The 25,083-nt window shown below is 36.3% G+C and overlaps 3 protein-coding genes across 8 annotated transcripts; 1 reads left to right on the top strand and 2 right to left on the bottom strand.

The window, feature by feature from the left end:
* Nucleotides 1-5,446: 5,446 nt before the first annotated feature.
* LOC116011429 (pentatricopeptide repeat-containing protein At3g48250, chloroplastic) lies at nt 5,447-8,082 on the top strand. Its single transcript, XM_031250990.1, has one exon. The coding sequence runs from the start codon at nt 5,488-5,490 to the stop codon at nt 7,387-7,389; it is 1,902 nt and encodes a 633-aa protein (XP_031106850.1). The 5' UTR covers nt 5,447-5,487; the 3' UTR covers nt 7,390-8,082.
* A 458-nt stretch (nt 8,083-8,540) lies between these two features.
* Nucleotides 8,541-17,427, bottom strand: LOC116010347. 6 transcript variants are annotated; one of them, XM_031249708.1, is made up of 9 exons: nt 13,524-17,427; nt 12,758-13,445; nt 12,458-12,655; nt 12,281-12,337; nt 11,333-11,503; nt 11,144-11,250; nt 10,915-11,053; nt 9,730-9,924; nt 8,541-9,294 (listed from the first exon to the last, which is right to left on the bottom strand). In XM_031249708.1, the coding sequence occupies exon 1, from the start codon at nt 17,395-17,397 to the stop codon at nt 13,531-13,533; it is 3,867 nt and encodes a 1,288-aa protein (XP_031105568.1). In that variant the 5' UTR covers nt 17,398-17,427; the 3' UTR covers nt 8,541-9,294; nt 9,730-9,924; nt 10,915-11,053; nt 11,144-11,250; nt 11,333-11,503; nt 12,281-12,337; nt 12,458-12,655; nt 12,758-13,445; nt 13,524-13,530. The 6 variants fall into 6 exon arrangements, with proteins under 6 accessions (XP_031105568.1, XP_031105573.1, XP_031105571.1 ...); XM_031249713.1 differs by having other exon boundaries at nt 10,915-11,032; XM_031249711.1 differs by having other exon boundaries at nt 11,333-11,466.
* A 4,614-nt stretch (nt 17,428-22,041) lies between these two features.
* Nucleotides 22,042-23,472, bottom strand: LOC116010724 (protein NO VEIN-like). Its single transcript, XM_031250238.1, has 3 exons — nt 23,308-23,472; nt 23,007-23,217; nt 22,042-22,547 (listed from the first exon to the last, which is right to left on the bottom strand). The coding sequence occupies exons 1-3, from the start codon at nt 23,470-23,472 to the stop codon at nt 22,042-22,044; spliced, it is 882 nt and encodes a 293-aa protein (XP_031106098.1).
* Between the last annotated feature and the right edge of the window lie 1,611 nt (nt 23,473-25,083).

Raw genomic sequence — 25,083 nt, 5'->3', positions numbered from 1 at the left:
AAAAAAAAAAAAAAAAAAAAAAAAAAAAAAAAAAAGAGAAAACCCATGTGTGGTAACATGTCAGTGGGTGCGTTTTGCTTCGGCCGCCAACTCAAAATTGTTTTGTATTTATGTACTTCTTTTTTTGGTTAAAATAACACGAAATTATTGGTCTAAGCAAATCAACTGTTTTATTTAATTTTTTGTTTTTTATTTTCTTATTTAATTTTTGTTAGTTAATCTTTTAAATGTTATGCAATGTAATTTTTTATATAATAAATAATTTTAATAACATATTATAATAAAAAAAAAACTTTTAGAACTATCAATTAATTTAAATGTTGCTATGTTTTATTTAAACTTGTAAAGTTAGTTAAATTACAGTTTAGAATTGACAAGTTGTCATAGCCCATGCATGTATACATGTATAATAATTCTTCTATTGCTCTAAAATTTGTGACCTTGCATTGTCACCAATATACAACGTCCAAGTGACACAAAAGTCAATTTCTTAGCATATATGTATAGCACCATTATGTTAATTTTACTTTCTTTTTTATTTTAGACAATTGTTAAACTGTGAATATATATCAACACTATCACTACAAAAAAAAAAAAAAAAAACTTGTAAACTCTATTATTTTTAACTTACAACACCAATTATAATGTTGGGAAAAAAACCACCTCCTGTGACAATCAAAATCACAGACCCGACACGGTACACAAATACGAGATAATACACAATAGTCCAAAAATAAATATGAACACAAGAAACACAAGATTTACGTGGAAAACCCCAACACCACGGGGAAAAACCACGGGCCACCAACAACAACAATTTCCACTATATCACAAATCTCAGGTACAAAGTTTTAGGCTACCACACGAGCCATACATCCACAAATCATCAAATACAACAACTCCTAGGCCAAAACATTATCATAATATTCACAGGCTAAAAGGAATAATATCTCGTACTCAAAATATTCAATCTCCAATACTAGGATAAAAATAAATACAAATATTACGAGATTATCCAAAGAGATGCCTGGAATAAATACAAGCTGACCTCAAATATTTGATGAAGATAGTACCCAAGAAGAAAGACAAACTCACGACAAAGCTGTGTCCAAAATGGAGAAGAAAATAATGGCTCCCTCCTTCTGTTGGACTGCCGAAAATAAGAGAAGAAGAAAAATGTGTTTTTCTTCTCTACACACTGCCGCTCACTGCCTCTCTGTGTTTTTCTCTCTCTGTTGGCCGAAATGAGTGGAATGAATGGAAATTAAAATTTCTTTCCTATGCTGCCAACAACATACTACCTCAAAGAATGGAAATAGTGCATGCTTACATGCCAAATATTCCACCACTTAGACAAAAGGTAATGCCACTACATTCTGTTTTTTGTTTTATTATCTCCACTTGCTGCTTCCCATACCTCCCAATGCATTTAATATAGTAAATGCCACATAGGAGGGACCCAACATATAATGCGTAGTAGTCTAGTAGATCTTGCTGTAGTAGTAAATAACTGATGACGTCGATTTTCAGAAATAGACACCGTTTGTCATTTTTTAAAAACTTGAAATCATAACATTTATTTTAAAAAAATAAAACAGAAAAGATGTCAATTTTTATCTTAGTGTTATTAATTTTTTAAAAATTATATACGACTCTGCTATTTAGGAAAAACTAGACTCATTTCTCTTTACTAAAAAAATTCTGAAACGATGTCAATTCTATACACAAATCAGTTGTCGTTACATTAAAAATAATAATCATAATGATATGTCATAGGTCATTCCAAAAAACCGGCGCCGTATATAAATTTTAATTCTACTATACTAATAAGAGGCAAAGAGAGTTAGGCCTAAAATGGTTAGAAAAATTGGCGGTCAAATTATTTAATCAAATGGATGGTTCAGATTGTTTAGATTTATATTTTTCCTTGAGATTTCCTAATTTACCCTTAATTATATGATTATCCGTTAAGTTTTCCGTTAAATATTCTCTTTTCTGTTAATATTCCGTTAACTTTTAACTTACCCATTAATTTTTATAAGAAAGGTCTTAGATTCGAACCTAATCCCAATCAAATTTGACATAATTAAGTTTATCACTCTATTTTACTCTTATTAAATTAAATAAATTAGTATATACAACAAAAAAATGATACATATGTATTTCTTTAATTTAGAATTATGCGTCTACAATGCCTTTATTTGAAAAAAATTATTCATTATCAAAAAATTAAATTAAATAAGAGAAATAATTCAATTAGTTATATTGTCTTTATTTTCTCTCCTGCAAAGATTCTTACATTCAAATTTATCAATTGATATTCATTCATTGTCCATTATCTTATTTTTACAATATCTTGTAATTAAATATCAAAATTATAATACAAAATAATGTTATATATTTATTTATCAAGTATTTTATTAATACCATGAAAAAAAAATTTAAAAAAATAATTTGAAGCTAATTATATCAACTACTTGGGGATTGGTTGACAAAGAGAGTACTCAAATAACCCAACAAATTGAAATGAGATCACTCTATTTTACTTTTATTGAATTAAATAAATTAGTAGTTACAACAAAAAATGATACATGTGGATTTCTTTAATTTAGAATTATGTGTCTACAATGTCTTTATTTATAAAAAAAATATTCATTATCAATAAACTAAATAAGAAAAATAATTTCATTAGTTATATTGTCTTTATTTTCTCTAATGCAAAGATTATGTACATTCAAATTCATCAATTGATATTCATTACATTGTTCATTATATATTTTTTTTACACTATCTTGTAATTAAATATCAAAGTTATAATGCAAAACAATATTATATATTTATTTATCAAGTATTTTATTAATACCATGAAAAAATAAAAAAGAATAATTTGAAATCAATCATATTAACAACTTGGGAGATTTGTTGACAATAAAAGTACACAAATAACACATTACACAGCAAATTGAAATGAGAAACTACCTAAAGGAAAGTCCATAGCATGACGTTGTCATCTATGCTACCAACAATAACCCAATTGCAAATAACACACTACCAACAAAAAGGAAGAGAACAAATAGTAAAGATGAACACAATGACAATGTTACTCAAAAGAGAATTAAGAATACTTAGAAAAATTCAAACTAAAAGTAGTATTTATTTAGACTATCATTTTTAGACCAAATATTTAGACTATCGATTTTACAAAGTTGCAAATATTTATTTTAGTGACAATTATAATGAATTTCCTATATTATCTTGGATTCATATACTTTGAGTTATATATTTAAATAAATAAATTCGACATTCAATTACCTATGTATATACTTCTCCTATATAATATTACATTGATATACTTTCAAATATTTATTTAAATATAAACATTGAGCATTAACTCATCCGCGCAATGCGCGTGTAAAACTAGTATTTTAATAACAACGGATGTTGGCTTTTTAAGGAAATCGACATCATTTTCTTAAGACAATTGGAGATCGAATATTTTGCAATGTTTTTCTCCCTAAAAGATGGTTTTTATGGGATGGACAAAAAACAAAAAAAAAAACAAAACAAAACAAAAAAAAAAAAAGAAGAAGAAGAAGAAGAAACAAGAAAAAAAATCGTGTGTGATAACATGCCTATGCTCAGCGGTTGCGTTTTGCTTCGGCCGCCAACTCAAATTTGTTTTGTATTTATGTTCCGTATTTTTTTGTTAAAATAACACAACATTATTGGTCTATGCAAAGCAACTGTTTTTATTTTAATTTTTGTTTTTTTTCTTATTTAATTTTGTTAGTTAATCTTTTAAATGTTAAGCAATATAATTATATTTTTTATATAATAAATAATTTTAAAAACATATTATATTAAAAAAAACTTTTAGAATTATCAATTAATTAATTTTAATGTTGCCATGTTTTATTTAAATTTGTAAAGTTAATTAAATTACACTTTAGAATTGACAAGTTGTCATAGCCCATGCATGTACACATGTATAATAATTCTTCTATTGCTCTAAAATTTGTGACTTTGTCACCAAGTATACAACGACCAAATGCCACAAAAATAAATTTCTTTGCATATATATAACACCATTATGTTAATTTTACTTTCGTTTTGATTTTAAACATTTGTTATATTGTGAATATATATCAACACTATCACACAAAAAAAAAAAAAAGAAAAAAAAAGAACTTGTAAACTCTTTTATTTTTAACTTACAACATTGGTTGTATTGCATAGTCGAACTTGTTATAATAGTAAATAATTGATACGGCGTCGATTTTTCAAAATAGACGTCGAATGTCATTTTTAACAAATTTGAAATCATAACATTTAATAAAAAAAAAAATAGATAAGATGTCAATTTTTATCATAGTGTTATTAATTAATTTTTCAAAAGTACATACGACTCCGGTCTTTAGAAAAAAATAGAGTCGTATCGCTTTACTAAATAATTTTGAAACGATCTCGATTCTATACGTAAACCAATTGTCGTTATTTTAAAAATAATAATCATAATGGTACGTCATCAGTTATTCAAATATTTAAAAAAAAAACGGCCGTATATAAATTTAATTTTTTTTATATGACTCGATGTTGGCTTTTTATGGAAATTGGCATCATTTTCTTAAAAGAATTATTTAAAATGACAATTGAAGATCGAATTTTTTGAAATGTGTTTTTTTTCCCTACAAGATGGTTTTTTTGGGGAAGGACCAAAAAAAAAAAACTGTGCGCGGTAACATGCCTAATTGTCTATGCTCACCGTGTGGGTTTTGCTTCGGCCGCCAACTCAAATTTATTTTTTTGTATTTATGTTTTTTTTTGGTTAAAATAACACGAAATTATTGGTCTATGCAAAACAACTGTTTTTTTTATTATCTAATTTAATTTTATTAGTTAATCTTTTAAATATTATGCAATGTAAATTTTTTATATAATAAATAATTTTAAAAACATATTATAATTAAATAAAACTTTAGAATTATCAATTAATTAATTTTAATGTTGCCATGTTTTATTTAAACTTGTAAAGTTAATTAAATTACAGTTTAAAATTGACAAGTTGTCATAGCCCATGCATGTACACATTATACTAATTCTTTTATTGCTCTAAAAGTTGTGACCTTGTCACCAAGTATACAACGACCAAATGTCACAAAAGTCAATTTCTAGCATATATATAGAACCATTATGTTAATTTTACATTTGTTTTGATTTTAGTCAATTGTTATATTCTAAATATATATCAACACTATCACAATAAAAAATACTTTTATAACAAAATAATAGTGTGATAGTGTTGATGTACATTCACAATACAACAATTGTTTAAAATCAAAACGAAAGTAAAATTTGCACCTTTTTTTTTATTTTTTTTTATTTTTTTTATTTTTTTTGTATCTCATAAAAAAAAACTCACCCAATCGGGTACGGATTAACTTTCAAATTAAAACGAAAACCTGGAAAACCCAAGCGCAGCCTCCAGCAATGGCGGCAGCCATGAATCGAGCAAGGAGAACACTGGCTTCCCTTCGACTCCCAAGCTCTCTCTTTTCTGATCGACTCTTCACAAATCACTCGACTCATACTCAGGTCACTCACTTCTTCCATCCCTCTCCCTCCTATTTCTCTCGATTTCGCACTTCTACAAATATTATTCTCAATGCAAACCAAAAGCTCTTCTTTTCGACAATGCACGATTCGGTCCTAGAGCTTGTGCTTTCAAATGATTGGTCTGCTAAGTTCGAGAAAACGTTGTCGGAAAGATGTGGCTCTCCGTTGAGCCACGAAGCTGTTATGTATTTGTTAAAAAGGCTCACTAAAGACCCCAGAAAAGCTCAGAAATTCTTCGATTGGGCTGTGAATGCTAATGGGTTTGAACCAAATTCGTCTGTTTATAGCTTGATGCTTAGGATTTATGCACACAAGGATTCGATGAAGGAGTTTTGGGTAATTGTCAGGGAAATGAGAGAGAAGGGAGTTTATTTTGATGGAGAAACTTACAAATCTATATTTTCTAGCTTCCGCAAGTTGAAAATGGATACTGATGCTGCTGCTTTGGAAAAGTTTCACAAGCTTATGATGAAAGAAAACGATATTTCTGATTCAGTGAATGAGGTGGTTGCAGTGATTAAGAGTTCAGATTGGGGATACGAGGTGGAGAAAGAATTGTTGAGTAAAAAGATCTTGCTTTCAGATAATCTTATACTTAGGGTTTTAAAGGAACTTAGAGATGGGCGGTGTCCTTTGAAGGCTGTGAAGTTTTTCAAATGGGTTGATGAAAGGCTTGGTTATGATCACAATGGTGTAACTTATAATGGGATTCTTAGGGTTCTTCCCCAAGAAGAATCAGTCGAAGAGTTTTGGAGTATGCTGAAGGAGATGAAGAATGCTGGTTATGATTTGGATCTTGATACCTATATAAAGGTCTCGAGGACTTTTCAGAAGAATAAGAGGTTTAAAGATGCTGTAGAACTTTATGAGTATATGATGGATAGCCCTTATAAGCCGTCAAGTGGTGAGTGTGCTATACTTTTACGAAGCATTGCAGCTCGTTTTCCTTCCGATCTTGATCTGATATTTAGGGTTGTGAAGAAATATGAGGAAGCTGGGAATTCACTGTCAAAGCCGATTTATGATGTTATTCATAGGTCCATGACTTGCCTGGGGCGATTTGATGAAGCAGAGAAAATTATGGAAGCCATGAGAAATGCAGGGTATGAAGCTGACAACATCACTTACAGCCAACTGATTTATGGACTTTGTAAAGCGAGGAGGCTAGAGGAAGCGTGTGAGGTAATAGATGTAATGGAAGGACAAGGATGCGATCCCGATATTAAGACTTGGACTATTTTGATTCAAGGGCACTGTGAAGCTAATGCAGTCGATAAAGCTTTGCTTTGTTTGGCTAAGATGATGGAGAAAAATGTTGATGTCGACGGTGATCTATTGGATGTATTGATAAATGGTTTTGTGAGTCAGAGAAAAGTAGTTGGTGCTTATGAATTGCTAAAAGAGATGGTGAAGCAGGCTCACTTGCGACCATGGCAAGCAACATATAAGAACCTGATCGAGAAGCTGTTGGGGGAAATGAAACTCGATGAAGCATTGGATCTACTTGGTATGATGAAGAAGCACAATTATCCACCTTTTGCAGAACCTTTTTATCAGTATATTTCAAAGCTAGGGACAGTGGAGGATGCAAGGGAATTTCTCAAGGCATTGAGTAAGGGATATCCATCTGTTGCAGCTTACCAACATGTTTTGGAATCCTTCTTTGAAGAGGGTAGACACTCTGAGGCAAAGGATCTTCTTTACAAATGCCCTCACCATATTCGCAAACATCCTAAAATTTGCAGCCTTTTTGGTTCTACAAAGAGCACCAGTTGAAGTGTGCTTGCGACTATTCCCCCTCAGGTCAAGAGAAGAAACTGAAAATTAGGTTCACGGAAAACACAGGAGTTTTAATTTGCTCATATTCTCACAGTGGCAAGCTATGATGATGGGGGCGAAGCTGTACAAGGTAAAGGGCGTAAAGCTGCCAGAAAAGTATTTCATGACACGACTCGTTTGGCATGTAGGTTCATTGAAAAGCTTTGATGAAGTTTTGGAAACTGCAAATTGGTTTTCATCTTTGGTTTAGCTTTTTACTAGAGATGATGTACAAGGAAGGCATAGCAAGCTTTTAGCTTCCTTTCATTTAACGCATTAGGTTGATTGTTGCAGTTTTTGTTTCACTCATAATATGAAAAGAAAATGTTTTACACCCAAAAGGTTGAATCCCCAACCCATTTGGGAGGATGTGCAAATCATTGTAATTGAGTGGCTCAGCAGATATGGGGTTCAGCCTCCCTCATCCATAACCATCAAAGCTCCAGCACAAGCTAAAAACAAAGCCAGTGGGAAGTGTATCAAGTGCAAACGGGAGTTAGCCATTGAGAATAGCGAGAGACATGGGCGAAAGTGGCGATTGTGCAAACATTACGCTCGTCATGACACCCGTCCAACAAAATGAAGTTTTGGTTGAAGTAGATTTGATAGCCATGAATAATGATGGTGCGTTTATTGCCATTGGTTCACGCATCTTGCACTTTCTAATGCATGCCATTGTCATATAATTTCGATGTTGGTCTTTTTTGAATAGTGGTTCCTATAATTAAGTAACATGGCTTTTAGTGTTTTCGTAGTGACAAACTGGTTATTATGTCCTAAATAAGTTGTGCTCAAGTATTAGAGTTTTAATGGAATTGGGAACTAATGAGCCTCGCAAAAGGAGCCCAGATGTTTGAACTACGGTGTGCCTTAACGGAAAACAACACAATAACAAATGCACATATTAAGTTATTAACTAATCAAGTCAAATGCAAAAGCCATTATGGTATGGGTATCAACGTTGCCACATAAATTTGAGTAAAATACTCTGTTCCAACGTTTTGCATTCAAACACTAGTGGACTACAGAATGGTGTATAATAACCAAACTCGAGTTTCAACTGTGTACCAACACCAATCAATCCTACAAACCAAAACCAATCAATCCTATAAACCAAAACGAAAACCCATTAAAGCTGAGTACAAATATAATAAGCATTGAGTTGCTTAAAAGCACAGAGTTAGCACTTTTTTCTGGAGGTCGGCTAACTGTTGCTGCAATTAGGAAATCAAAATTCAGGTTTCAAACACTACGCTGTCAATGCACGAGTGTAGTAGTGCTTTCTGCAGCAGCCTAAAACCTTACGTACTAACTCCAGCTGGAGAGTGTTTACAAAATCACTGTATTTACCAATTATTAGGCCTCCAAACTGTCGTGATTCCTACACACCTAACATCAGCAAGTAGTTACCTAACTCCATCGGCCAAAAAACATCTGTACTGCCTAGAGGAAGGAAATAATTTATTGGCGTGTACCCCCCAGCAGCGCTATTATTTTAATCAGGAGCTCGAGCTGATAATTGAGAAGGAAGAGTGAACCAGTCTAGGTCGTACCGCCCAACACGAGTGCCAATATTCTGCATGTGATCATTTACTTCGCCCATTAGGATGTTGTGCATGATATGCTTGCTTGCGTAGGTTGAGTAGTTGTTCGCCATCCCCTCTTTGTAGCCCACACTGCCATTCGATGCAATCCTGGCCGGTGTAGGTCTCCATATGGCGCATCGCAAACACCCAGGAATCACCCCGGCCTGTTAGCTGTGTCTCGCCACGCCATTTGCATTCTTTTCGATTTCATGTTCCTTAGGCGGATAGCACGGAGGGTCTGGTTCTTGCTGTCTAGGAATGTGGAGAGCAAGTCGATCTGCAGGAAAAAAAAAAAAAAAAAAAACTTTTTTGTTAGGGAAGTGTTCATCATAGTGATGGGATGTAACAAATTCTGGTTGCCAATAGAATAAAGCTCATGCCATCTTAAGACTCGAGAGCTATAAATTGCTCTCAAATCCTGCTACAGTTTACGCATTCATCCAGAAGCAAAGAGCAAAATGAACAAACAGCTTTTTATTAAAATCTAAGCTCAAGTTTCCAGTAGAAAGATCGACATTTAACAAAAACAAGCAACAAACTCAGGACCATATTGAATCACAGCAACCCAACAGGTACCTAAAGGATAATGATCATCATTCAACTTCAAATGCATTAAAGCTAGGGGCTATCTTTGGAAACATATAATACACATTATGCTAACAAACATGGTATATTGGTGAAAAATATAGCTGTAGTTGCTTTCTTGTTACACCTGATATATTTAAAGTGATACTTTCAAGAGCATCAAGATCCTCCACTGCATTATGTTCCCCATCAAGTTTCAGATCTTTCCGTGTTTTCTCTAAGCTTGCTACACAGCTGTTTTCAATGAATTCTTTTAATGATTCGCAGAAGGCCTCTGAGCACCCCCATCTGGAGTCATATCATGTTCTGAAAGCCTTTTAGCCTGAATTTACAATCATATGGATAAAATTCAGAACTAAAACTATCATATGTAATTGATGTTAGACTATACATTGTTACGTACATTCAGCTTAATCTTCACATAACAAAAAGAAAGATAAACATGATCAGATTAAATGAATTCAGATTAAATAATTTAGGAGGGTTTGAAGCCTATTCAGTTATTTTTTTTGGTAAATTTATGGGGTCTTTCTCCGTCCGTTTAATGGTCCGGGTCCACCCACGTTCGCTCCGAGAGGCACAGGAGCTGAAGCCTATTCAGTGTTTCCATTTAAATGAACTAAATACTCAATGCAGGTTGGCCATCCTCAAATTTTAAGGTCAAACAAACAGCAGAATGTCAAAAGCAAATCCACTCAACTCAAATTGCAATCCAAGCAATTAACTCTTTTGGATAAAGAAAAAGATGATGAAAGACCATGTGTTGATCTAATGATAAGTCCAAGTCATATTGTGTACCCAGTAAAACCTACCACATTAAATCCACAGATAGCTTTGTATCACAAGTGCAACCTTTGAACTTCCACCCTCACCTATCTATCCACTTTAACCTTCACCTATATATAGCTCATAAAATATTCATATATAAAAAAATGTGTATCATTCTCAGGACGTATGTATTACGGAGTATAACATTATTAATATAATCAATATGTTCATTCTTTCTATGGTTTTCATATCTTAACTTTTGCTTCACTATTTGGCGGTGGTTATTCGCCATCCATCACGCCTTGAATCCCTTAATTTCATGCACTCGTAATCTGCTGTCTAATTTTATCACTATGGTTATGCTTGAAAGTGTGGCAGCTCTATACTCCTTACATGGGAAAAATGTGGGCACTACAAAATAGGAGTTCTAGTTTATGCACTACTGTGTGGTGGTAGTGAAAATGGTCTGGCCTGTGCAGTTCTATGAGTGGAGTAAAATGGTATCATGCACTATGCACCAAAAAGTGTATTCTACTAAACATACCAGCTCCTCTGGGGGCTTCTCCATATTTCTCATCATTTGGCTTCCGTTTCTAGGAGTTCTCTAGAATGTCGAACCTGTAGTGCTTGAAGCTTATGCTCATCACGTAATAATGGCCCTCCTGTATTACAAGGAAAAGATACTGCCCGTAAAGGGGTTAGTGCCGTTATTCAATGGGATTTAAGCACTATAGACAGTGAAAACTGGACTTAAAATGTTGACTATGGTATACCATGTCTAGTGTAGCGGTCCTAACGTGGTCTGTGGCCTGCAAATCTACATCCAGGCACGCCTTGAACCATCTCAATCTCTCCTCCCGGCTCCCACAATGGTCCCTACCTGCACAGACAAAGGTATAGATGTGGCAAGCAAAATGGCGGTCAAACGCATCGGACCGGTGCGATGGGATTGAGATACACACCGTAGTGGATGTCGAGGCAAACAGTTGGGAAGGCACACCCCCTCTCCTGGATTTTTCTCTGGAATTGAGCACACAAGACCACGCATCTACTACAGCACTGGAGATGTTAGTCACCTCCTTCAATGTTAGAAAGTCTGACCATTAAATTGAATATCCAAGTCAATTATGTACCTGATGCAGCAGAGTAAATAAAAATGGGTTCAAATGTACACTGCCATAGAACCATACAAACACACGCACAAACAAGAGCAAGAAAAAGTCAGTTTAAGTTTGGACTTCAGTACAGCCACAAATAGCAAATTAGTATTCAATCACTAACTGACAAAGACATGCACTTTATTCCTGGTGTTTGCATTACATGAGTTTGGACCGAATAAGATTAACCATACAAACACTTGCACAAACAAGAGCAAGAAAAAGTCAGTATCAGAATTCCCTTGTCAAGTTTGGAGTTTAGTACAGCCACAAATAGCAAATTAGTATTCTATCACTACCTGACAAAGACATGCCCTTTATTCCTGGTGCTTACAATACATGAGTTCGGACCGAATATGATTTCAAATATATGGGTGTACTTGGCATTGATCGCAATCACATGGTTATAATAAGCATGCACCACTGGTGTGCACTGCAATGACGTATGCTGGAGCATAACTCATTTAACATTAGAATGCACACCCCTAGTATCACCCTTATTCCATGAACCTCCAACACAGTTTTGGACCAACATATTGACCTCTCAGAAAATAGAAGCAACTAACCAACTAAAACAAACCCTCAAGAAACACACATAACCAAGCGAAAACATAACGGCCATGCAAAAAAAGAAATCGTTTAAAATTCAGTACCACTAATAGAATAAACTAGTCGTTGGAGCGTGGATAAAGTTTATTTTAAGGGGATTATAGAATGATACTGTTGTTTAGATTTAATGCTTGACATACTTACGGGATCTGTCAAATATTTCTCATACTCCTCATCTGTGTATTCAATTACATCCACTGACTGCATTCAATCATCAATAAACAAATCAATTAGGACAGGAAAGCTTTGGAGAAAGACATATTTGTCAATAAGGACTATGATAAAACCTTCACATGATAATAGAAAGATTATTCAGCATACCTTGTTATACTTAGCAAACGAATAGTTGCCTGTTGGCAGAACACCATTTACAACACTCACCTAAAAACAAAAGAGGCAGAAAAGCTCTTTTCTGTACATAAATCTCACAACACTTAAAATAGATTTCACAACCCAGTGGTATAGTTGAAAACTGTCATTTCGGGCAGAATTTGCAAAAGGAAGCCATTGCCATGTAATCTGAAGAGGGAATTGAAGTACATCAATGCCTTAAATAAGAATTTAAAATTAAAAAATACAGAGCAATTAAAAAAAAAAAAAAGGGTTCAACAGTCATGTAACCTTTTCATTCTCTGCCTGTGTTCGTCTTTTAAAATGATTGATACCAGAGGTGCCAGACCTCCAGTAAGGGCATAAACCTAAACATTACAGAGCCCAACCAACAGTTCGAAACTAAGTACTTCTCGTGAAATGCCATAGACTCAACAACCTCAGAAAGGACGCGAGGGGGAGGGGCAGATGATGTAGCTTTAGAGCATTCTGTATCCAGATTCCTTGCTATCCCCTGAAATCAAAGTGAACTAAGAAACGAAAATAGTAAGTCCTACTTTTCTGCTAAAGTTTTACTGAAGGTGAATGCACATTATTGATAAATGAAACCTATAGCTATATCAAATCACATTTAAACTAATTCATGCCATATGCATTGGTGTCCATATGTGAAATATGCAATCAATTTCCATACTCCATAGGAACATTGGCTCAGTTGGGCAAATGTCAGTTGGCTTAGAGTTGAAACGCTAATAGCTACTTTACTTTGGGAACAGAACTTATAAGCAAATGTGGTATGTATGAAATAGTCCATGTAAAACATACAAATACTAGACGAATGCCCAGTTCATTCAACCAAAAGAAAAAGACATTAATGATAACATCATTTTGACAAGAGAATGCAAAACAAAAGAAGAGTTGTTGGAGTTTCTCGGTTGCCACCGCCCCACACCACCATTGCAAACTACCAGTGCCAAATCTGTGAATTTACATAAATGGAAATCAGTGCACAAATAACAGAAAACATCCACTAAAAATGGAAAAGAAGAAAACATACCAACCATCTATTCAGCAGGAAAAACAGAAGACAGAAACAGTTCATCTTCCTTGAAAATCTGAAGATTGTTTATCTTCATCAGTAAGCTGATAGCTACCTTATCAAACTTGACGATGAACCCCAACCTGATGAGTTCAGCAAGCTCACACACCGCATCTTCTTTCTCCCACAATATCCCCTTAGAAACTTCTTCTGAGTAATACGTAGCATATTCCAGGACACAATTGTAACCACCCGATTTATCGATCTCTGTAATGAAGAACTTGGACCTCTCTCTCTCCCACACCATCATTCTCCTTGCCTTAGCAATCAGAGTTTTCCCAGACGAGAGTGATAGCCTATACTGAACTGCAATTGGTTCTTTCAGCTTGAGAAAGGTGGTGTTTACGAGCCGCCTGACCGACTCGTGCCTCTTCTCAGCTTCCATCTCCAGAGAAGGTTGAGCTAGGAAACCAAGAATGAGAGTGAACAGGGTTTTCCCAATGAAGATCATTTCCGGAGTGGCCGGTTCCAGCCCGGCACAGTTGATTGAAGAAAGTCCCATATTCTGGGCAGATTCTGACAAAGCCCCAACACCAATTTCTCTGTAGATATTGAGAAGCTTGGTTCTGGGCAGGGATGGCAGGCTTGGCTGGGGATACCAAACAAACAGAGGATCCACAGAGCTTTGTTCAAAAAGGTCCTTCTTGTAGAGATCGTTGGCTATAAAAACATCGTTTTTGTCAAGCAACAAAATCCCATCCTGGCCTGAACAAACAGGAAGTTTGGATAGATTCTCTGCAACAAGTTTCTGCATCTTTGAGCTCCAATGGTTCACTATAAACTCCCAAAAGGCACAGCACTCAGAAGGTAGTAATCTCCTCTTTGCACACTCCCATTCCTTCCAAAGCTTCAAGTAGTTTTCCAGGGAAGGATTGCTATTAACTCCAAGTTTGCTGAAGAAAACCAGCAATTCATTGCTGTAATACTTCTCTAAGACAAACAAGTGTGAACCAAAATGATTGGTTTTATCATGGAGAACACAATCCTTAGGACTCACCCACTTCCCACTATTCTCCCCATAGGGAATCCATATCTTTGCACTTACATCACTGGTAGGAACCCAACCGTGATCATTCAAGTAAGTATATATCCGATTGATAGTGCCACGATTAGAGTGCACATAAAGGTAATCAGCCACCAAGGAGCATCCATTTTTTGCCTCAACCACTACCCCCAAAGCCTGAAGTTCTTTAGTGTATGACAGAATATCTGGACCATAAAACTTGTCATCTATGAAAGGACCATCTTCTTGCTTCAGCCTACCACTCCATCTAGAACCAAATAGCAAACACTGTTTTGGAGATTGATAACCTGCTGCTTGAGTCTTGATCCACTTATGATCTAGTTTCTCCAAGAGAACGGAGATCAGATCCATGTCAACAGCCTCTTGCAAATTCCTTAAGCAGTGCAGAAGTGAACACGCAACAGAAGGCGAAATTTCACCAGGATTCTTGGGCAATCGGAGCCCTGCAAGAACAAATTTTGAGCCTTTTTTGAAAGTGGTAGTGACGCCCATACTACAAAGCTCGGCTCTGTACTCAAGAATTCCCTGGTCATAATAAGCATCATCCAGAAATGGTAAAAGAGAGACAGAAGAAATGGCTTTCCAGTCTTTACCAAACAAGATGCACTCTTTGGGTGTACAGGCACTACCAAGTCTTGTTCTAAGCCACTTAACCTCTTGAGTAACTTCCCCTATATCTTCATCTGACTTTAGTAAATTCAAGCCGTTTGCTTTTAAATTCCTATAGCATTCCAGGAAAGAAAGTGCATTGCTCTTACTCAATGCACATTTTGATGTCTGCTGTCTAAAAACTTCAGCAAATGACTTGGTAACATCCTCAAAACTAATCACCACACCCAACATTTCAAGCTCATTCTTGAACAAACTGATTTTACTCCCATAGAACTTCTCATCAATACAAGGAAAGCCATCGAAAACCTGAAGAAGGCTAACCCAGGTTGGATCTGGTAGGAAACATTGAGCAGGAGATCTGTATCCGTTGCTCACAGTCTTTAAGCATCTATTGCCCGCGAGGGCTATGCATAGACTATCAGAAGAACCTAAATTTAGGTGACGAATACAGTTTAGTGCCAGGAGAGCTGCTTCAGCACTTAGTGAAGTCAATGACCCTGAAGGTTTCAAGTTGGAAACTACTAGCTGGAAATTTTGATCGAACCCAAAGATGACACCGAGAAGCTTGAGTTCTTCCTTGTAAGCAAGAATTTCATGGCCATAATAATTTTGATCAACAAATGGGATGTTGCTGATCTGTGATGCAGCAGCCCATTCCATATCAAGAAACACAGATTGGCCCGGGGTCTTGTTGCCTTGAGTTGTTTGGAGCCAGCTCTCATCTTTGATACTGTTGATGAAGTTATCAGGAGGGAGAACTTTAGCCCTCAAATACCTAATGAAATTCAGCATCGAAATGACATCACTTTTTGTCAATGTAGAAGAAGCATACAGAGACATAAAGTGCTTCCCAATAAATTCACTGGCTTCCTTTAACTCAAACATAACACCAGCAGTTCTCAGAGCATTTTTATACTCAGAAATCTCATCACCATAAAACTCCTGATCAACTAATGGAATATCAACAGGCAAAGATCTATTCTGCAAATGATCTCCCCAGGACGAGGAAGGTAAGAAGGATTGTGATGGGGGCCTGTAGCCAGGATTACCACATACATGGACTCTAAGCCAGCTTCCTTCCCTTATGCATTTCAAGAAAGTCTCTGGAATCTCTTTCTTTTTCATTTTATCAATCCAACCTAAAAGCAGGAATGCATTATCCCTGGTTAGTGGGGAAGCCATACTGGAAAGTGAAGCATCTGGAGGGGGCAAATTGGGAATATCCAAAACACCAGCATAAGTCTTAAGAAAATCAAGGAGCTCTTCCTTGTTGGTACACACACCGGCATATCTTTGAGCATGCAAATACTCTCCTCCCAGCTCAATGTAACCCTCTCTTTTCCATGGATTAGAGGGACCAAGAAGCTGCACCCATTTACTTCCATCAGCAGGTACAACAACACGCTTCCTTTTGGTGGCCACCCGCCCATAATCATCAAAAAGGGCCATTTCAAGACAAAGCGAATCAATTTCGGTTGCAGACAAATACTTCAGCTTGAATGAGTGATACAGGAAATGAGCATATGCAAGAACAAGCTTCTGATCATGACTCAGTGAGTCGCGGATCATAACTGCATAGTTTTGCACGTCTACAGACTCCACCCTCACCCTTCTGCAAAGCCAATCGAACACTTTCGGCCACTTAGAAGGGCTACTGGGAAGTTCTTCTTGTGTTGATTCAGCAATGAAGTATCCCCCAACACAACGAAACTCTCTGTTCCAACTTGTCAGCCATGATGCATCAACTGAGCAAGTGCATATAAACAGCCTTAGATGATCTCCTGTGGAAGCAGAATTCACACTACACAATCCAATATTCAGGTTACTGTCAAGATACTTCAACAATGGTATTTTCACCATACTCGTCTTTGAAAATGGCCCCCACTTGTCAGCAACAAATAACAGAAGTTCCAGGTATAGATCCTTAGGGACACCCAAGACAAGATCAAAACTCTGAATGCACTTCGAATACCACTCATCTTCTACAAACTTTACATCCAAAAACTTCAAAATGTCCTTGTACTTCGCCTGATCAAATGCATGGTTGAGAATATATTTCCCGTGGGAAGAGGTGTTGAGAAAACTCACCCCTTGCTTCCTTGCCTTATCCACCAATGTCCAAAAGGCAGGCTTTAGCCTTCCAACTTGATTTGGTTTTCTGAAAAACTTCTGGGTTGTATTTGAGTGAGACGGCATAATATCCTCCTGGAGAAGTTTCTCTCTGATTGAGTCTTTGATGGAGTCAAGACTGGAATGTGGAGAAGCTTTAAGTGGCAGAAAGTTAAACATATGAACTAGAGTAGAAATGGGAGCATCTTGGTTGGCTTTAACTAAGGAGGTGAATGCTGCTAAGAAGGCCACAGAAACACAGTTGAGAATTCCCTTATTCCATTTGCTATTCAAAAGAATGGCCTCCCTGGAAGATGATAGCAAGAAGTCTGCCTGAATAATGAAGGGGAAGTTTGTGACCATTTCTGTAGGAAGAAAAGCATAAATCCCAGGAGAGATATTCCCACGGTTGAGCCGTTCTCCATAAGGAAAAGCAAGGGTGATCACCCACTCATCTGTTGGGAAAAATCCCACCTCCTGTGACAATCAAAATCACAGACCCGACACGGTACACAAATACGAGATAATACACAATAGCCCAAAAATAAATATGAACACAAGAAACACAAGATTTACGTGGAAAACCCCAAAACCACGGGGAAAAACCACGGGCCACCAACAACAACAATTTCCACTATATCACAAATCTCGGGTACAAAGTTTTAGGCTACCACACGAGCCATACATCCACAAATCATCAAATACAACAACTCCTAGGCCAAAACATTCTTATAATATTCACAGGCTAAAAGGAATAATATCTCGTACTCAAAATATTCAACTACCACGAACAAGGTAAAATGAATACAAATATTACGAGATTATCCAAAGAGATGCCTGGAATAAATACAAGCTGACCTCAAATATTTGATGAAGATAGTACCCAAGAACTAGGCAAACCCACGGCAAATTAGCACGGCAAAACTGCACCAAAGATGAAGGAGAAAATAGTTTGTTCCTTCTACTGATGAACCGCCGAATGCCAAAAGAAGAGGAAGAAGAAAAATGAGTTTTTCTTCCTCTGCTGAACTGCCGAACTCATTGCCTCTCTGTGTTTTTTTTTTCTGTTGGCCGAAAAAGAGAGAAGAATGGGAATGAAAAATAATTCACTCCACTTGCTGCATCTCTACTGCCGAACACAACAAAAAAAATGGGAATAATGCATGCTTGCTTGCTTTTCCACTTGCTGACAAAGTAAACACTACCAAATGCTTCCCACTACATTTTATTTGTTGTTTTTTTTGTTTGTCTTTATGCTGCCAGCTCAATTCTCACATAGGAGGGACCCCAACAAATCTCCCCCTACCGACTATGTGAAAGTAATCACCAACTCGGCGATAGAGCAACGAACCTCAGGCCATTGTCCCTTTTGCTCACTCTCCACAGCTTCTTCATAAGACTCATGTTTTCTCCCCCTTCAGTCAAAAGCACATACTGACTAGAAGAATAACGAGTAGATGGTATCCGCTCCCTAACAGACCTTCTCGGAAGATCAACTGGAACCTGCGAAGGAACCTCCTGTTCCTGGTGCACAACATCATCAACATGACCATCTACATTAGCTGCATCATCCTGATATTCTGGTACAAGATCACCATTCTGAACATTTTCCTGAACCTCATCAACATCATGTGTACCTCTGTGGTAAACTAGCTCAATGTCAACCAAACTTCCACTAGCATGAGATTCTGGCTCTTTCACTTTGTCAATATTCTCAATGGTTTGATTTTCAAAGAACACTACATCACGACTTCTGACTAGCTTCTTCTGAACTGGATCATACAGCCTGTAGCCAAATTCATCAAACCCATAACCAATGAAAATGCACTCTCTAGTCTTCGAATCCAACTTAGATCTCTCATCTCTTGGAACATGCACAAATGCCTTACAACCGAAGACTTTAAGGTGATCGTAAGAAACTTCCTTTCCACACCAAACTTTATCAGGAACTTCATATTTCAAAGCAACAACGGGAGATAAATTGATAACATGAACAGCTGTGGAAACTGCCTCAGCCCAGAAAGAACTAGGCAACTTTGCATCATCAAGCATACATCTGACTCTCTCCATAATAGTCCGGTTCATCCTTTCTGCTAAGTCATTTAACTGAGGTGTCTTAGGAGGAGTTTTCTGATGCCTGATACCGTACCTTCTGCAATACTCATCAAACGGTCCACAATATTCACCGCCATTATCAGTACGGATGCACTTCAATTTCTTCCCTGTCTGTCTCTCAACAAGGGCATGAAACTCTTTAAACACACCAAGCACATCACTTATGTGCTTCAAAGTGTAGACCCAGAGTTTCCTAGAATAGTCATCAATAAAGGTTACAAAGTAATATGCACCTCCTCCAAGTGACCTAACCTTCATTGGTCCACACACATCAGAATGTATCAACTCAAGTGGCCCTGACTTTCTTGTAGGAGGATGGCTCATGAAAGAAACCCTTCTCTGTTTTCCAGCCAAGCAGTGAACACACTTGTCCAATTTAGCCTCCTTTACCCCAGAAAGCTTACTCTTCTTGGCAAGATAATCAATCCCCTTCACACTCATGTGACCAAGTCGTTTATGCCACAATTCTGATACACATTCTTTTTCTACCACATTCACTGAATCATCAGAAATAGAACTTTGCAAAGGGTACAAGTTAGAATGCTTGTTACCTCGTGCAACAACCAGCGAGCCTTTAGTGATTTTCCAATGCCCATCACCAAAGAAACAACAGAAACCATCATCATCAAGTTTTCCTGTAGAAATAAGATTCAGTCTGATATCTGGTACATGCTTAACATCTTTAAGTACCAAAATTGCGCCATTGCTTGTCTCAAGGCAAACTGTACCGGTACCCGTCACCTTCACCTGACCATCATCACCCATTCTGAGTTCTCCAAAGTCACCTGGAGTATATGAAGAAAAGAATTCCTTCCTTGGTGTAACATGGTAGGCTGCACCTGAATCCACAATCCAAGTTGTTTCATGGCATGCAACGTTGATGGCATTCTCATCAAAAGCAACTAGTAAATCTGCTCTAACTACCGTTGCAACTTGGTTCTCGGTGTCACCATCATTCTGTTCTTGCTTCTTATCTCTTTTCAACTTGAAGCAATACTTCCTGATGTGCCCTTTCTTGCCACAATAATGACATTCAATATCTCTACCTTTCTGACCCCTTTGATTGTTTCTCCCCCTATAATCTGTAACCAAAATATCTGACTGCGAAGTAGAAGTAGAAGTGTCTTGAGATCTTCTCCTTGCTTCCTCATTCAAGATACCACTCTTAACATATTCCATGGTCACAACACCGTTGGGAGCTGAATTGGTCAAAGAAACCCGAAATGTTTCCCAAGAATCTGGTAGAGTGTTAAGCAACCAGAAACCAAGTACCTCATCCTCAAATTTGATGCCCATACCGGACAACTGATCAAGAACGCCCTGAAAATCATTAACATGATCATTGATCAATGTTCCTTCACTGTATCTTATATTCATCAACTGCTTCAACAAAAACAACTTATTATTGCCTGTCTTAGAGGCATACAAGGTTTCAAGTTTACTCCATAGGCTCCTGGCATGTGTCTCATTAATAATGTGGTTCAAAACATTATCTTCAACCCACTGTCGAATATAACCACAAACTTGTTGGTGCTCAAAGTCCCACTCCTCATCTGACATATTTTCAGGCTTTGCACTTGCAAACACAGGTAGATGTAACTTTTTCACAAACAGGAGATCCTTCATCTTGGCTTTCCAAATGTGATAATTTCTACCATTCAATCGTACCATATTACTCATATTTGTTTCCATCTCAAATATATCCAAGTAACAACCAAGGCTGTCAAAAATACCAAATCAACAACCAGGGCTCTGATACCACTTTGTTGGGAAAAATCCCACCTCCTGTGACAATCAAAATCACAGACCCGACACGGTACACAAATACGAGATAATACACAATAGCCCAAAAATAAATATGAACACAAGAAACACAAGATTTACGTGGAAAACCCCAAAACCACGGGGAAAAACCACGGGCCACCAACAACAACAATTTCCACTATATCACAAATCTCGGGTACAAAGTTTTAGGCTACCACACGAGCCATACATCCACAAATCATCAAATACAACAACTCCTAGGCCAAAACATTCTTATAATATTCACAGGCTAAAAGGAATAATATCTCGTACTCAAAATATTCAACTACCACGAACAAGGTAAAATGAATACAAATATTACGAGATTATCCAAAGAGATGCCTGGAATAAATACAAGCTGACCTCAAATATTTGATGAAGATAGTACCCAAGAACTAGGCAAACCCACGGCAAATTAGCACGGCAAAACTGCACCAAAGATGAAGGAGAAAATAGTTTGTTCCTTCTACTGATGAACCGCCGAATGCCAAAAGAAGAGGAAGAAGAAAAATGAGTTTTTCTTCCTCTGCTGAACTGCCGAACTCATTGCCTCTCTGTGTTTTTTTTTTTTCCGTTGGCCGAAAAAGAGAGAAGAATGGGAATGAAAAATAATTCACTCCACTTGCTGCATCTCTACTGCCGAACACAACAAAAAAAATGGGAATAATGCATGCTTGCTTGCTTTTCCACTTGCTGACAAAGTAAACACTACCAAATGCTTCCCACTACATTTTATTTGTTGTTTTTTTTGTTTGTCTTTATGCTGCCAGCTCAATTCTCACATAGGAGGGACCCCAACATCATCAACCTCCATTATCCTATCAACTCTGCATTCTTGCTTAACTGGGAACCTTTGCCTCCACATATGGTAACTGCATTGTCCATTGCTCCCAGCAGCCTTTTCATCAGCAGGAAAGACTCAGCATCAATGTTTTTCTTCCTCACAAGATCTCTCTCGCTAGAAATGGAAACCGCACTAACAGTATTGAGTTTTGGATCCTGGTTTTCTTCCCTGACCGAAACCTCCCTTATCTTGGTAAGAAACAAGAGAAGCTCAGGATGAATGCTTGAAAGCTGCTGCTTCACCCGCGTCCTCTTGCCAGTCTTGAGCGGCAAAACCATAGTTGTGGTAGGACGTTTCTTTGAAGAACCATAGATTTGGTCTATCCGTGCAAGAATAGGGTTCCCATCCACCCATTCTGGAACAACAAACCCAATACCGCAGTGCTCGCACGGCTCCTCGCTAAATCGAATCTGGTAACCATTGCTAAAAATGTATAGGCGAGCAGTGAACAAAAACACGTTCTTGAACCCAATCCCTGAAACACCACATCAGATCAGAATCATATATCCCATATTATATTGAATTATATCAGAAAGCATAATCTTAGACAGGGGCGGAGCAGTCTGGGTTGGGGGGCAAATTTATAGGGCCAAAGTTACCGATTAATTAATTAACTAATAAAACTGAAATGTTTTCAAAAAAATAAAACTAATAAAACTGAAATATATACCTCAAAAGTTAGAGAGTAATGAAATTAAATTAGATACTTAATGCCCTTCATCATTGAAATCTTAACAAAAGAAATATATATATATATATATATATATATATATATATATATATATATATATATTGAGTTTATTTAATATATAAATAATAAATTTTTTAAAACAATAAGAAGGGTCAAAAGTGTAAAATTTTTATATTATAACAATATATACATATATACCTACTAAAAAATGAATAAATAAATAATGATAAGTGGAAGACAAACCTTTCTCGCCAATATAGCCACTGTTGCGTTTGCCTTTCTTAGTGGAAAGGCCGACGCTACAAATGGACTCAACGTTGTTACTGGAAAACCCTTTCTCGTTGTTGAATACCAAGAGGGTCTCCTTGGCTCCCGTCTCCGTTATGTCTTTTGACGTGATCACGAATTCCAGACTGGGCTTCACTCCCTCCTCGTACTCATTGTCCTCAGCATTCTGCACACCATCCTCACTTACGTCTTAAGAAATGGACTAGCTACTAGCTAACAACTGAACTAAAGAACATAAAGGACATTATATGTATACCTGAATGAGTTCCATGAGAAAGTGAACATCCTTTGAGTAGAGCTCGGCGGAGAGGTTTTTAACGGCCTGATGGAGGTCCTCTCTCAGAGAGTTTGGCTCTCCTCCGATTGAAAATTTTCTTTTGCGGATATCCTCAATGTGATCCTTCGGACTCATCATCGCCATACTGCAAAAAAGATGATCGGTCAGAGTAGCTAAATTAAAGCTTAGTTGGTGAAGGGCTGTGTGAGAGAACTTACGGAAAGTTTATACGGCAAGTCGACAATGTTAAGAGAGGTAGTACTGCTAGTCTGCTACGAATTTCTCATCTCTGATCAGTTCTCGTAACACAATACTCTAGATTAGTCAAATAGTTGAATCACATACGAATTTCTCATGACGCATAATCTCTGATCAGTTAATACTTAATACTGTAGTTGAATCACATACCTTAAGTAAGTACCGTCCCTATTAAGTCTACGGCCCGTCTACCCTGTTCAAATTAAACCACACAATGCAAGCTGCTTTTATAATCCCAAACCCTAATACTTAAAAACTATCACCTTTCCATATAGATAACGTAATTACCATGCATACACAAAACTATTAAAGGTTTCCTACCTGAACCAAACATACAAAAAAGCATAGTATTTTCACAATAAAATATTGTCAATACACATACAATAACTCATCATCTTAATGATTGTGCATTAATTAGGTGTGTGAATCAATTAAAGTTTTTATTTTTTTTAAGTTTAATGATGTATTTGTTTAATAAGATTAAATATAACTTTATATAAATATTAATATAATATAAAGTTTAGTTACTATATAAACTATATAAATTTATAAATTATACATTTTATAAATTTTATAATTTAATAATATTATAATTACAACATACAAGTACTACATATAAATTATATTAGTGTTAAATAAACTATAATAATTATATTATAAATTACAAATTAAAATCTAATTATTTATATATGTATAATCACACGTAGATTTTGCTCAAAATTATTTAAGGTGTTTGATTGAAAAATATATTAATTATTAATTTAGGAGTTAGAAGTTTGAATCTTAGACTACATAAAAATTTTAATGTTTTTAAAATATAATTATTCGTAAAATGGGCGGGTGGATAGGTCGGTCTGTCGAGCTCGCTAATCCATTATGTGGCGGGATGGGTTACATAATATGTAACTCGGGAAAAAACCACTTTAGGTTCAAACTTGAAATTCACCTAAAACATACTACCAACACCATTAACCATGGCTTGACTGCAATTAGATAAGGAGTTAATACCCAATATAGTCCTCGACTATAGTAGTTTTACTCAATTTAGTCCTAAGTGACTTTTTGTGCTTAATTTAGTCCTCCTTTAGGAATTCTGTTAGTTGGCTGTTAGTAGAAGGGTTAACATGGTAATTTTCTTTCGTTTTAAAACAATAAATAAAATAAAATAAAATAAAATTTCCCTATCTTCCTTGTAACAAGCCCTAGAAATCTAAAAGCATACAAACCCAACAATTGATTCACTTCCAAGATACGGAGTATATATATAATCGCAGATGCAAGAGGCAATTTGATTATGCTCTGTGTCGAACTGTGCATCAATGTCATTTCTTAATTGCTTTCAATCAAGATCATCCCAGCACTTCCCAAGAAAGGAATTGCTTCTTCCAAAGTTTAAACAGAAAAATAAATCAAAATTCTAAACGCATACGTGTTATCTTGCGGCAGATGAATTTCCCTTGAATTTTTTCCGGTACATTCACATTTTGTGACTGCGCC

This window comes from Ipomoea triloba, chromosome 2, assembly GCF_003576645.1.
Source record: "Ipomoea triloba cultivar NCNSP0323 chromosome 2, ASM357664v1".
In the NCBI taxonomy this organism is placed as follows: domain Eukaryota; kingdom Viridiplantae; phylum Streptophyta; class Magnoliopsida; order Solanales; family Convolvulaceae; genus Ipomoea; species Ipomoea triloba.
The sequence above is the reverse complement of the archived record's forward strand: the minus strand, read 5'-3'. Positions and strand labels throughout refer to the sequence as shown.